Source organism: Alligator sinensis, unplaced genomic scaffold (genome assembly GCF_000455745.1).
Source record: "Alligator sinensis unplaced genomic scaffold, ASM45574v1 scaffold282_2, whole genome shotgun sequence".
Classification (NCBI taxonomy): domain Eukaryota; kingdom Metazoa; phylum Chordata; order Crocodylia; family Alligatoridae; genus Alligator; species Alligator sinensis.
Window position 1 is genome coordinate 1251996 of NW_005841879.1, and position 13733 is coordinate 1265728.

At 50.6% G+C, this 13733-nt stretch overlaps 1 protein-coding gene across 2 annotated transcripts in view; it reads left to right on the forward strand.

Moving 5' to 3' along the window:
• RGS9 (regulator of G protein signaling 9) overlaps positions 1-13215 on the forward strand; it is a 55216-nt gene extending 42001 nt beyond the window's left edge. The window contains exons 17-19 of one of the 2 annotated variants that reach the window (XM_025196324.1): positions 1883-2000; positions 8801-9303; positions 13059-13215. In XM_025196324.1, coding sequence (XP_025052109.1) covers positions 1883-2000; positions 8801-9303; positions 13059-13215 — 778 coding nt within the window. Of the gene's footprint in view, positions 1-1882; positions 5376-8800; positions 9304-13058 lie in introns of those variants that run through there. The other variant, XM_025196325.1, reaches the window with a different exon arrangement.
• The last annotated feature ends 518 nt before the right edge of the window (positions 13216-13733 follow it).

A 13733-nucleotide genomic window follows, 5' to 3' on the forward strand; every position in this document is an offset into this window, starting at 1 on the left:
TCATGGAAGGGGTCTTTTGTTGCTGGCAGTCTCATCTCTAGGACCCAGAACAAAGATGCCTTTCTGCTGCTGTCCACTTGGCAGCTGAGTTGCATGTCTCTGGCCCAATCTCACTGGCCTCGTTTATCTCTTAAAATACGCAGGTTTCCATAAGCCACCAAATTCTGCATTTGTCTTTTCCCGATCAGCACAGCACTTAGAGGTACAAGACCCGGTTACATATCAGGGCCATATTTTCTCTCTCATTGTATCCCCTTGTAAGGCAGGTGTTTTATCCCCTGTCTCAGAGGTTGGGTACAATCCCAGACAAGCACCATTTGGAAGTGCCTTTGAGACCCTTGGCTGAATGGTGCCAAGCAGCCTCCCTGCGTTTCATCTTGAAACACTTGGATGCCTATCTTGCTGGGATCATTTGTCCACTACTGACTGCCTGCCCTTTGGGCACAGGGCTGGACCCGATGATCTTGCAAGGTCCCTTGCAGCCCTAATGTCTATGACATCTTAGATTCTCAGCCTCGGTGCTGCCTGGTCATGTGCTAGCAGTCGCTGTGCCAGGCACTGCATGCACACCTCATGCATAGCCTCAGGGATTTAATTGAACAGGGCTGTTTCTCTAATTGGTATTTCTGCTCTACCTGGGGGCCATCTGGATGTGCGGGGGATTCGGCACATGTGCCTGCTGCTCAGTGAATGACTGTGTTGCTTGATCTAGGAGCAAAAACAAATATGTATCCTGGGCACAAGGTGGAATGAAGTGTAACGGGGCGGTTATTGTTGGAGCGGGGCTGACGTGAAGAGCCAGAGGCGTCTGTGATTCTCGTGCTTCATTTCATTGCACAATTCACGGCAGTGAATTTAGATTCAACACCAACATTTTAAGTGAGACAGGCAAAGGGGCGTCCTGCCATTATACAACCATTTTGCCTACATTGGGTAGGCTCTTCCATACTTCAAGAAACATGTGGATGGATTGGAAAGAGTTCAGTGGAGACCAATAAAATGATTAGAGGCTTTTTGGGGGTTATTTAGTTTAAAGAAAAGATTCTTCCACTTAGTCATTGCAGTGTGCAAATGTCTCCGCGTATTTCCTTGGGACAATGCCCAAAGTAAAGTGCAAACTCGCAGTGAGGGAGGGTGGCAGAGTGGGGCCGTCCTGGATGAGAAGTGTGCTAAGTGGTCCCAACACAATTCATAACACCTGAAATTCAAGCTTGCAGGTGAAATCCAACCTGGGCCCACTTCTTTGACATCTCTGGGCTGCCTTTGCCACAGAGAAGCCTTTCCCAGACCATTTTTTGTGCCTGAAAGTTTGCAATTAAAGAATTTTTTTGTGCAAAAATCTACTTGCTCTAATAAAAGATATCACTTCTACCATGAGTTCTGATTCCTTTTCCCAGCCAAGTCACTTTTGTGAATGTAGGTGATCCTGCATGCTCTCACGACCAGGCTGCATGATATATTTTTGACCATGAACTCCTGGGGAGGTGTGAAAACGGGGTGGGAGGACACAGTAATGGGAAACCCCTGCTCAGCATATCCTGTAGGTGAGCCACACTGGGCTCAGCGAGCCAGGTCTCAGGCAGAAGGTCACTCCCAGGCACAGATCAAGGCCTGGGGTTGGGGTCCCGTGTGGCCTCTGACAGAGCTCAGGGGAGTTGCTGTGCAGGAAGGGGCTTGGGTCAGGTTGCACCGAAATGTCTGCAGCAAGCACCCTGAGCATATTTCCTCTGAGCAAAGCAGACAGACAAATCCTCTGCACCAAGCAGGTTACCTGGGGCTCGGAAAAGGTTTTGGCGATGGGCTCTGTTCTCCTCAAGCTTGTCTCCTACCGCCCCTGTAACTCCCTGCTTCTCTCTCTCTCTCTCTCTCTCTCTCTCCTCAGCTCCAATTTCTCATTCACACGCCGTCAGCTCCGCTCCAGCCCCAGCCCGGTCATCCTGAGGCAGCTGGAGGAAGAGGCCAAAGCCAGAGAAGCAGCCACCGCCATGGACATCACCCAGGTTATGAGCAAGCTGGATCGTAGGAACCAGCTCACACAGAAGCAGCCTGTTAAGTAGGTTCCAGATCTTTTAGGGCAGGATGCAGGGAAAAGACAAGGCGAGCCCAGGGCTGAGCTTCCTCTCCCCTACCTGAAGGTGTCAGTGCTGCTTTACCTTTCCAGACCCCTTTCTCCCCGTTGCCATGGCACCCGTAGCAGCCGATGTCACTTTTCAGGCATGTTAGGCATGAAAGTGCTGCTGGAGTGAGGGAGCTGGCTGCGTGCATCATGCATCACGTGGCAGGGCCCATGCTCCATGATTGCTCCCCCCGTGCACCCCGATGCGCAGGGCTGCAGTATTGTTCGGTTGCTCCAACCTGCCCCAGGTCTGGCTGCATCTCTAAGCCTCTGGCATTGCTCCAGCCATGCATTGGAAAATGTGTGCCAGTGCACGAGGCAGAGGTGCCTCTTCCCACCCTGCTCCGAGAGGTTCAAGGGGGACTTCTAGCCTGAGCTGTGAGTCAGGGACAGGTCTGAACTGGGAGCACAGGTGCGCTGCTCCTCCCTTCCAGGGGGTACAGCTCTGGTCCGTCTGCCAGAGCCCCTCGTCAAGCACCTAGCACCCTGCAGCCACAGGAGACGGCAGCGTCTGTGCTTGGGAGCTGCAGTTGTGCTTGGCTGCAGGAGGAGGGAAGTTTCTAGCCAAAGCAATAAGATTAAGCCTTTTAAAAGGCACCAGGTGGTTTGCATTCCCTGTTCCCTGTAATGGCAGCTGGACCTCCCAATCCTGCAGACAGCTTGGGGCCCACAGCCCATGAAGGGGGTCAGTCCTTGTCCCTCTGTCACACATTCATGTGATGAGTTCTGCCCAGGCCTCGTGAGAGCAGGTGTGTGGGTCTGAGAGAGATAGCCAGGGCTGCAGGTTTCCTTTATCTAGCCCTGACTCACATTTGTCTTGTCTTTTTCCTGCTCTGCTATTTCCTGTTGCTCTACAAGAGCGAGTGGTAGTTTCCAGGCATTATCTGGCTTGTAGCCCAGTGGTGTAGAAGCCGCCGTGTTTGGGAAACATCGTTACTGATTTCAACTTCTTGTAAAATAGCATAGTCTCACTTTCCTTTTTCCCCCTGGGGACACAGAGAGGAGCAGGAGGGGGAGTTAAAATCTCAACTACCCACTTCCTTGAGGCCTGTTAGGAAGCCCCTGGGGCTGGATGGTCAGTGGGATGTGATGAGGTTCATGGAAAGCCCTGGCCAGGGCAAGGTGGAAGAATTTATGGGAGGATGGGAAACGGACAGAGGCTGAGCTTGAACCCTTTCGGTCTTGCTCATCCATCACCCTCGCTGGAAGTGAGAAGCAGTCAGACCAGGAGGTAACTGAGAACAGGGTGGAGGATGCATAAAGAACTGCAGAAATGGATTTGCTTTTCTTCATCGGGGCATGAGTTCCCGCCATGGGGGATGGAGCCATGCCAGCTGCAGCCATTGTACAGCCACACAACTGGCTGGGAGCCGGCATGGTCCAGCTCCCAGCGTCGCAGTGGCAGGGAGAGCAAAACGAAATCACAGGTTCGACTACCGTTCCTTTGGAGCATCGTGCTGCAGCCCCGCCTGGCCCCAGCCGGCCAGGAAACCCCCTTGGAGGTGCACAGCAGAGACACAGGAGGTGCCGTGCGGCAGTCCACAGGGGGACATGAGGGCGAGAAGTTAGGCACCGATATCCAGTGCTCCTGGTAGTTTATTGCTTTGGGCTATACCTTGAGGTGCTTTCTCAAGGTACAAGATGATGGGAATGGTGGTCCCCAGTCACCTTCATTCCATCTGGGGCTTTATATCTGCAAGGTGAAAACGGGTCCTAACATACCGGGCCTAAAGGGGGCCAAAGGCATGTCTTTACTGTTCTCACATCCATTGATCCCACTGAGCTGCAGCTCCCTAGGCACTCAAGTGCTAAACCAGCCTAATGAACCCTGTCCTTGGAGGCAGAGTGCATTACCTTTGAAACCATATGAGAAAAGGCTAGGCTGGGATTTTTAAAGGAGCCCAAGAAAGAGGAACCCAAGTCCTGTGGATGTGCACTTGGCTCTTTTCAAACCCCTCGTACAAGCGTGCAAATAGTACCAGGTTCCACTCGCACTTTATAATACCACACTACTGCAGCCCCCGGATTGGGGTCCGAGCCCATAGCATCCCGTCCTGTGATGCCAGACCTAGGTGAATATATATAGACCGTGCATATCAGAGCAAGCTGTAGTTCAATATGTTGCAGACAGTTTAGAAATAGGCAGAGAACTGATGTGGGCTTTCACAGGAACATCCAGCATTAGAATAAGAAAACCCCGCAAGATCTGTAGACGGGCTATAAACCCTCGTGTCTCAGGTCATGAACCAGCCTGTAACTAACAGGGGACAGGTTGATTATTCCCTAACTGCCTCCTCAGTCATATTTTGTGCCCACCTTCGAAGCAACTGGGCAGGATACAGGGTGCTTTCACCCAGTCTGGTGGTTCCTGGGAACCTTTTGGTGTCACTGAAGAATGAGAAGAGCTCCTCTTCTGATACCTCATTGCAGTGCTTGAGGTGTTCACGACCGGTGTCAGCGGCTGTTCATCTTGCCTAGAGGAGCTGAAGCAAAATAAGTAACGTGGTCTCTACTCTGATTTCAAGGCCTGCCAGCCAAGGCCCTGCTCCGGCACCTAAAGATGTTAATGCCAAAGCGCCTGTTGCCTTCGGCAGGGATGAAGCTCGATAGGAGCAGGATGAGGCTGTAAATCCTCAAAGTCGGGTTATGCTTGGAAGGATCGGTTCTGTAAGGTGCTGAGCATGGTCAGCAGCCTTTAACTTAAATGGTTATTGAGGGTGCTTAGCACTTGGCAGGCTTGGTCGAAGGCTATTTGAATCTCCCAAAAGCTAAATGAGACCAGGGAACATGGGAGATTTCCTGTCTCCCGGAGGGGACCGCTGTGGTACAAACAGCAGCAGTGACGCAGGGTCCAAGAAATCTACCTGCTGCAATGTTTATTTGGTTTCTTGATATGATTTTATTTCTCATCTCCATCAGTTGTTTTTCCCACATTCGGCATAGTCCCCACCCTTGCATAGACATTGCTTCTCTTGGCTACTATCACTGGATATTAAATGTAAATTGGAGTTTATATCATATTAGTCCAGAAATTAATTGTTCGTGTTGGATTTCAGAGCGCTGCTTGGTTTTATTTCTCTGCCATCATCCCCATGCGTTCCTTGCTTCTGCTCACCTGTCTAATAAAAATGAATGTAGAAAGTGAAAAAGAGCAGAGTGTTTGTCCTTCATTGCATTGTCTCTTTGCCATGCATGTATTTTGTTGGGAGTCGGGGCCATTACCTTTAATATTTTTGTTTAAATGTTGAGCTTATCTTTATTTCTGCTGGCACAGATTCATTTGGAAGTTTTGGGGGAAACCTAAGAGGTGTACTCTAAGATAAAACCATAGGCCAGTTATCTTCACGAGCCTGTGTCACCTTCTGATGAGCATGTGCTATAGGTTTCCTGCTGTGCTCAATCTGTGGAGGATGTGAGTCTGGTAGGGGCCCAGCTGAAAAAGCCTAATTCTTTAGCTTAAGATGTAGCCGTGCGTGTTTGTAGACCTGGAGTCCCTGGTTCTGTCCTCAGTCTGTTGAGCAGTCATCACATCTGTATGCTCAAGTCAGATTTTAGCCTGGCTATGCCACCCATTACCAAAATCAAGGTCCCAGCCTCACTATATGCTTTAACAACAAGGCGTTATAGTTGTCCAAGACTCCTAGATTACAACTAACCTCTGTAACAAAATCGGCAAGTTGAATCCTTTGCAGTGATCTGCCCAAGCTAAATCCAGCATTCACTGAAATCAATAGAAATTCTTCCACTGATAACAAATGGATGATGAATTAGGACCCAGCTATCCTCCTGATCCTGCTTATGACCAACCTGTGGATGTGCTTAAAGGTAAACTAATTCTGTCTAGGTTGCAGCTATGCTGGAGATGTGCAGGCTTTCAGGGAAGTAGTGATTTCCCAAAGGTGGGCTGATACCGATAGCTCCTCTGTCTGTCTGTGTACTTTACTGCTTCTTCCTGCTCACTCGTGGAGGTAGGTCTCTGACACTTACTGAACTCCCTGTTCCCACTGACAGTATCAGCTCCTTCCCTCCTGCCATGCTTGGCCCTGGCCTCTGACATGAAATGAGTTCCCCGTCTATTCTCTCATTCCTGCCTGGGTGTTGTCCACACACTAGACAGAAGAAGTGTCAGGTTGTTCTCTGCAGTTCCAGCTGTACTTACAGGTGGCTGCATCAACCATCACCCATTTCCTTGGAGACCTGAGACCTTTAAGGCCAATGTGAAGGACCAGGGAGGATGGAAGTATGAGGGAGAGTTGTTGGGGACAAGAAGCAAGTTTTCCAAAATGTCACTGAGATACACGGGAGAGGTCATGAAGGTGACTTCTGCTTGTCAGAAAGTCCTCCGAGCACCGAGCACCACCCCAGCCAGGAAGGCAGAGAGCAGAATCCCTCTCATCTTCGCCTCTTGTGAAAAATGTTGCGTTGTTGTCAGGGTGGCTGCAGTATTTGTCAGGGATTTGATATTTTCCTCTTGTTCCCAAGCTCCTTTTTCCTTTGTTCTTCCAGGAGGTTTGTTCTCTATTTTTTTTTCTTTCTTTCTCAGTCTTCCCTCTTGTAGGGGTATGTATGTGTGTATGTGTATGTATGTGTGTGTGTGTGTGTACATATATATTCATACACACACAATAGGAACTACATGTTATCATATATATAGAGATATAGATCTCAATATAGAGATCTGTAGATCTATATAGATCTATATATATAACTAGATCTAGCTACAACTACGTTATCATATGTAGAAAGATCAAGCTATATATATATATATATATATATATCACTATATATATGCATGTGTGTGTGTGTGTATACACACCACTATATATATATATATATATATATGTATGTATGTGTGTGTGTGTATATATATATATACACATATATATATATAGAGGCTATATATATATATAGCTTGTATGTGTGTATGTGTGTGTGTGTATACACACACACACACATAGCTAGATCTATGTATATATAGATATATATGATGATAAGATGTAGTTGTTATTGTTGAGGAGTTGAGGAGCCCAGCACAGGCAACCAGCCAGAACAAAATCACATATCCGCCTCTTGCCTCTGTCTCTGAAGCGGGGCAGTGAGGAAGGCACTGTCCTTTCCCCGGTGCCCAGATCCTCTGAAGAGAACGCTGTTGTATCCCTGGAGAAAAGAGAATAATACAGTTTTGTAGTGAAGAAAAGCTGGCAACTGTCCTGCGCTGCAAGAACCGGCTGACCAGGAGACACAGTCGGTGACACCTGCTTGAACAGTATTGCAGCCATCTCTACTCCTACGGGAGGCAGGATACGAATCTGCTGGAGACCAGGGCTCTCTCCTGGACAAGTCTCTTCTGTGCTCCATTTTTGCCTGAAGAGAAGATGAAGGTCTCCCCCTGCATCCTGCACAAAAGGCTTCGTGATCTCAGGATGAAAAGAGAGCTTCGGCCCCACAGCTGACTCTGAGAGACAGGTCTCCAGGCAAACGCACTTTGGAGCCATCAGACCCATTTGCAGATCTGATCTCTGCAACTGGGACCTGTCTTCTTACCGAGGAGCTCACATTTCAAAGTCTGGGGCTGGATTGCTCCCAGCTTGCAGTGCTCCTAGGGCGATATTTGCTCAGATTGTTACTGATGGCCTTCAAATGCAAGTTCAGATCCTGGGCCAACTGGACCCAGGGTCCTGGGGCCCTTTGTACTGAGTTCAAGCCCATGTCTTGCAGGGATGTGAGCCCTTACGTTCCCAAGGCAGTAGGATCTAGCCTCTGCCATGTGGGGACTGCAGTAGTTTGACCTAGCTGCTGTCATCTTCTCTTTGTCCTGTTCTTTCTCCTCCTCTCTCCTTTTTTCTGGGTTATTTCTCCCACTTTTTACCTTTCTCTCCACGTTTTTTTTTACTGCCTGTATTTTTGCTTTGTGCCCCAAAGACATCACAGATTCTCTCACTGGCAACCTGCTGCTCAGGCGGGGGGACTTTATGGAGCCGAGTCCTACGTGCTGCCTGGTTGAGAGACCAGTTAGCTGCTGTTAGACCAGAGGAGATCAGTTTAGATGAGCAATGCATGGTTTAGTCCCCATGTCAGACAGTTACTTTTCCCTTACAGGCCACCTCCTTTCCCTCCTATGTTGGAAAATTGTAGCCTAAATATTCATCCCCCTGACCAGAGCACCAGCTGCAAGCCATAAACCTGTTTTGCTATCCAAGCATTTGCTTACTGGATAGCTCTTAATATTCATCCTCATTTATATGACATAGTAAACAAGCATAGGGGTGAATCAGTGCCAGACGGATAGCATGTCCCTGCTGCAATTCATCCAACAACACCCACAATACTATATACATCACATACAGGGAGGCCAGGTCTTTTAGACCTGAGGACGCGAGCCTCTGAAGTTGAGCGAGTTCATACTAGAGCCTTTATCCTGTCTTGGGGCTAGTCTGTAGAGGGCAATATCACAGCGTCACTCACAAACACAATCTACCTACCTAGCTAGCTAGGTTCTTGCACTCTTCTCATTTCTATCACTTACAAGCACCAGTACATTATACAGACCAAAGGGCTTCCAGTCTCGGAGGGGATTATTTCCAGTTGGCAGCCAGACAGAGGAGTCAGAGTCTCAGGGGTTTGTGTCCTGTGACTCACCGGCTGCTTTTCCTGATCTAAAGTGTCTCCTTTTCTTCCCTGCAGTTGTGTCAGTTCACTGCTCCAGTCCCTCACCTGGCTGTGTACACCGGTACCTGTGCTCCTCCGTCACCATCAAATCCATCCCCCTCCTGCCTCATCCCAACTAACCTTCCTCTCCAGTCCCCCGGACACGTCGCTCTGCCAAACAGTGCTGTCTGCCCCTCACCCATTAGCGTAGCTCTAGAAAGTGCCCCTGGCTTGGAAATGAAGTGGGAAACCAGCGGGTCCAACTCGAGCCACTTTCCTTCCATCACTGAGAGCACCGAGATCTCCACAGACTCTGAATCGGGCCCTTGCAATAGCCAGGTACCTGGGCACGTGGACACCAAGGTGCCTCCCAAATCCCGGATGAGCTTGTCCTTCAGCAGGTTGTTGAAACGGGGATGTTTAAACTCGCCGGTGTTTGCGACTCTCTCACCAAAGTGCCCGGCAGTGCCTCACGGGAAGGTCCAGCCCCTGGATGACCTGGAACAGCAACTGCAGCAGACCTCCAAGCGAGTGACCAAGTAAGTATCCCTGCACCGTGCCCCCTAACGCTCTCCTCTGGGCAGACGGGCAGCCTGGGTGGGACCCTCCAATGCTGGTCTCTGCACGCTGGCGCTGGGCCCCTCGTGCCGTTATCCTTCTCGGTGCTGAAATGATGGAGCAGCAATGTCTCCAAGAGCACCCCCTGCACAGAGCAGGGCAGACAGGGATGCAGCCACGTGTCTCTGCGTTATGGCAGCTCTCGACTCTGCAGAATCATATAGGACCGTAAGAAATAGATGTACGTGAGACTGCTCTGACCTTGCGCTGACGGCCAGAGAAAGCGCCGAACAGTCGCAGGGTTGGAGTACGCAAGGGGTGGCTCCGAGCCCGCGCATCTCTATACTCCGCACGGGGGTAAAGTGAGACCTGCGAGCTTTGCTTCTCACAGGGGAGTGAGGAAAAAGCCCCGAGAGGTCTAAGCAAGGGCAGCTAGCGGAGGACAGCAAGCCAGGGCCTTTTGCCCGAGGAAGGGCTTCCTTTCATGTCACATTCATTGCGGGATTTTGAGATTTTTGCCCCTCGATGAGAGGTGTCCCCTCCCCGCAGGGCCCGTAGATACAGGGGCTGCCTCAAGGGTTTGCCCCACCTCAGTGAAAAATCTCTGGCCCAGATGCCTGAAACGTTGCAAAGCTCGGCTTTTCCTTCAGGTGTTTTGGGAGGTCAGAACAAGGAGCGAGCGGATGAGGAGGGAATCATGCAGGTGGCGAATGCCTTCGATTTGTGCAATGGTGGTGACCGGTTATTCTCCCGAACCCCTCCGCTCCCAAGAAGGCACCCGGGGCTGCCACCCCAGCTCCCCCCCCAGGGCAGGCCTTCAGGGACGGGGGCTAATGGCTGGTGCTGAAGGAGGCATCAGCATCACCGGCACTGGGGAGCCAGCGCAAGTGAGACCATGGTGGAGAAGAGCCGGGTTGCTCCCGGGGCCATTTTTCACCTATGCCACTAACACAAAACCCCTGGGCAGTGCTAACCCCATGCCCCTGCTTCTCCTCAGGTAGCCCAGCCTGCATTAACCAGCCCCGCCTGACAGCCACTTCCCCCGGTGCACAAAACACCTGGCTTCCTCTGTCCGGTCCGGGGGACGCGGCAGGCGCCAGGTGTGAGCGCGCCAGAGCCAGCCACCCCCACGACATAACAGCGAAATAAGTGGAGAGGAGCACGGTCCCAGCGAGCAGCCCTCCCTCCCCCCGCTGCGCTGGCTGGGGGCTAATTAACGAGCCGCACCTGCGGGCCCAGCACCTTCTCCTCAGCCTTGCACCTGAGGCGGAGCTCCGGGGAGGATGGTGCCCCGGGGTCCAGCGCTGCAAGGGAGGTTTGTGCCTCTCCTGCGTGTGGGGCTCTCGCTCTCAGCCCTTGTTTCAGTCCGTTTTGGCTATTGTGTCCCCTCGGTGCCTGGCTCGTGGCGTCTCCGAAGCGCTCGTCCCCACAGCCGGTAGGTGAGAGCCCTGTGGGGTGGGTTTGGGTCGTGCCGGGACAGCGCCTCCGGGGAGCAGGGCCGCTGGGGGTGGCTGGGGACCTTCCCAACCTGCGCTAGGCTCAGACCTGACCCCAAAGACGGGGGCTTTGGCTGGGGCTCGCTCTGTGGCAAATACAAAACACATGCATGGGGGCTCCCCTCTGCCGACAGGGGCTTTGATGGCTCATGGATTTGCCTGTTCTTGTGGTGGACTGGACAGGAGACGGGAGGAGCAGTCCGCCACTCCTTGCAAGTTCAAGTCCTGCCGCGGCCCAGCCCTGCAAGCGAGGAAGGGCTAACCGTGGCCTCGGACGACTCCTCTGGAGCCACAGTGATGCCAGCAGAGCCCTCCGGCCTGGGCTGGGCAGCGCTTGATTGATTCACGTGCAGCTCTGTGAGCCTTTCCTCCCCTTGCCCTTGTCTTAACTTCCCTCCTGCCCACGACACCGGTCACCTCTTGCTCCGCAGGAAGGATGCCGTAGTGGCCAGGCTACTAGCCTGGGGTTAGGAGCGTGAGGTTCGACTCTGTGATTCTAGTGCGACCATGGAGAGTCCTCTCTGTGCCTTAGTTTCCCCTCTGGGAAAGGGGGTGCTGGCATTTCCCACTTCTCAGGAAGATTGTGAGCCCTCGCCCTGCACACTTAGCCAAGAGTTGGCGCCTTTCTAGTTTGGGGAGAGAGCGATTGCACGATTCGAGTATTTCTTTGATGCCTTCCGTTCTGTTCCGCTTACAAACAACGGACGTGCAGTCCGGTCGTCCTCAATGCAGTAGGAACGACGAACCACGGCTGTTTCCTTGCTCATGGTTTCCAAGCTGTGTCGCCGGTCAGTCCTGTCCATGCCCCTTCCCAGCCATGCACACAGCTGTTTCTCTTCCACTTCCCGATGCCTTGCACCCTTGCCCAGACGGAGCTGCCAACCATTTCTGTGCCCCAGCTTCTGCCTGTGCAGTCCATCTCCAGGAAACCTCCTCAGCTGAACATCGTTAGCCTCTTTGAGGGTCTTGCTCTGGGCAATAGGCCCCCTTTCAGCTATCAGCAAACAACAGGCATGTAATCAGCATTTTGTTTTGCCTGAATGAAGGCAATATGAACTTCCTCCAGGCCAGTGGTTGAGGGCAGCTGTTAACATTTTCCAGTTTCACAACCTGCATCTGAATGGAGGCTTTTGAGTACCTGGGAGAGACCTAGAGATTTGCATCCAGCAGTGGTGGGAGTGAGGGAGACAGTCTGAATGTTTCCTAGAAGACACAATCCTTGCTCCAAACTCCTCAAATTCAGGTCTCTCTGATCTTGTGCATCTCCTGGCAAGAAGGAGCAAGAGAGAGGCCCACAAAGGGTTGGGCTTTGGGGGTTTTTTGGGGGGTGGGTTGTAATTTAATGGAAAATTACACATTGTGAGCTTGTTTCTTTTATGTGCTATCTGTTTTCAGTCACCCCCCTTTTCAAATGATGGCTTCGAGTATTGGCGCCAGCACTTTATATGCGTTTGCTGATCAGCAACTTAGCCATTCAGGAGAAGAAGGGGCAGCGTTACTGAAAAGATACAGCACCAATAGTTGGGTTTTTTGGGAGGGAGGGGTTTTTTGGATTTTTTTTGGTTTTTCGTATGAATGAAATACCACAGCTAAAGATGATAAGTTTATATCAGAGTAGAGTGGCCTTGAATTTCTAAACATGCTTGTGTATCACTTTGGTTCCAAAACTAGAAAGGGACTTTCCCTAGAGCAGGTTCAGATATGGCCCAAGTTAATGAGCGAGAAAGTGGTAACAAGGTGGCTGGGACCTTGGGAAATGATTGCAAAAGTTCCACCATTTGCAGCCAAAATATCATTAAACAGTTTCTGAGCCAGGAGATTTTGGTTTGGAAGCTCCACCTCTCTGAATCCGCAGGGCTAGTTCTGGTTTGTCCTCTAGCCAAAAAGTAATCCAGACCATCACCTCTCTTGGTCCATCTTTGCTACTGGGTAAGTAAATAAGTCCACATTGCAAAATCAGAGTGACAAGTTTTAAGACCTCTTAACCCATCTGGTTGGGGATTGAGGAGTTTGGAGAAGTGCTGCACAGCAGATTTTTTTTTTTCCTTCTTCAAAGGGGTTGGTGCGCACACTTTCTTTACTGTCTGTGTGGGCTTGTGCCTCTGAGTTTTTTTTGCTTTGAGCTTTGGGGCTGGAGTGATAGAAAGACTCAAAGCCGAACTCCATGCTGCGCATTCGCTGTCTCGGAGAGCACTTCAAAAAGTACCTTACGCGTGACAAGTTTTCATTTTGCAACACAGCTTCTTCCAGATAAAAACGGATGTTCCTTTGGAGAGCAGAATCTATCCAATAGACTCTGAGGAAGAAGAGGAGGACTGCCACCGAGTTAGCAAGGACTCTGCAAAGGAGGTTATCTGCCCTTGGGAGACGCTTACAGAAGAAGGAAAGGCTGGATAACAAGCAGCCCTTGAGGCAGCCAAGATGTGACCTACTTATAAATGGATGTTTTTTTCCAGACCTTGACTCTGCAAGGTTCACCACATACAGTTCACTACAAGAACCATGCTGTTCAAGAAGTGCATTAAAGATATTCTTCAGCATCAAGGAAGCTGAAACCACACCAGTTATGAATAATGGACCCATTACCCTGTATGTAACTCAAGAATTCTGTGCATCTCTAGACCTATATTCCTTCATAACCTTAGAAATTTAGACCCATCTCTCACTGGCATCTTGGTAAATGAACCTTTTTTATTACCTTTTAGGGGATGCGAATACATCCTAAGAGATGGTCTATCATGCATAGTTAGTTGTCTTGTCCTGAGGTGGTGTTGCATTTCCTACAACACAGCTGGAACATAGACCTCTTGCAGGCATCTCAGAGACTGGCATTCAGACTTCAAACACCTCCAAAGTCTGGGTGTCTTTGGATCCAGGGTTGGGCTCGGGCCCATCTCAAGTTCTTATTAGTAATT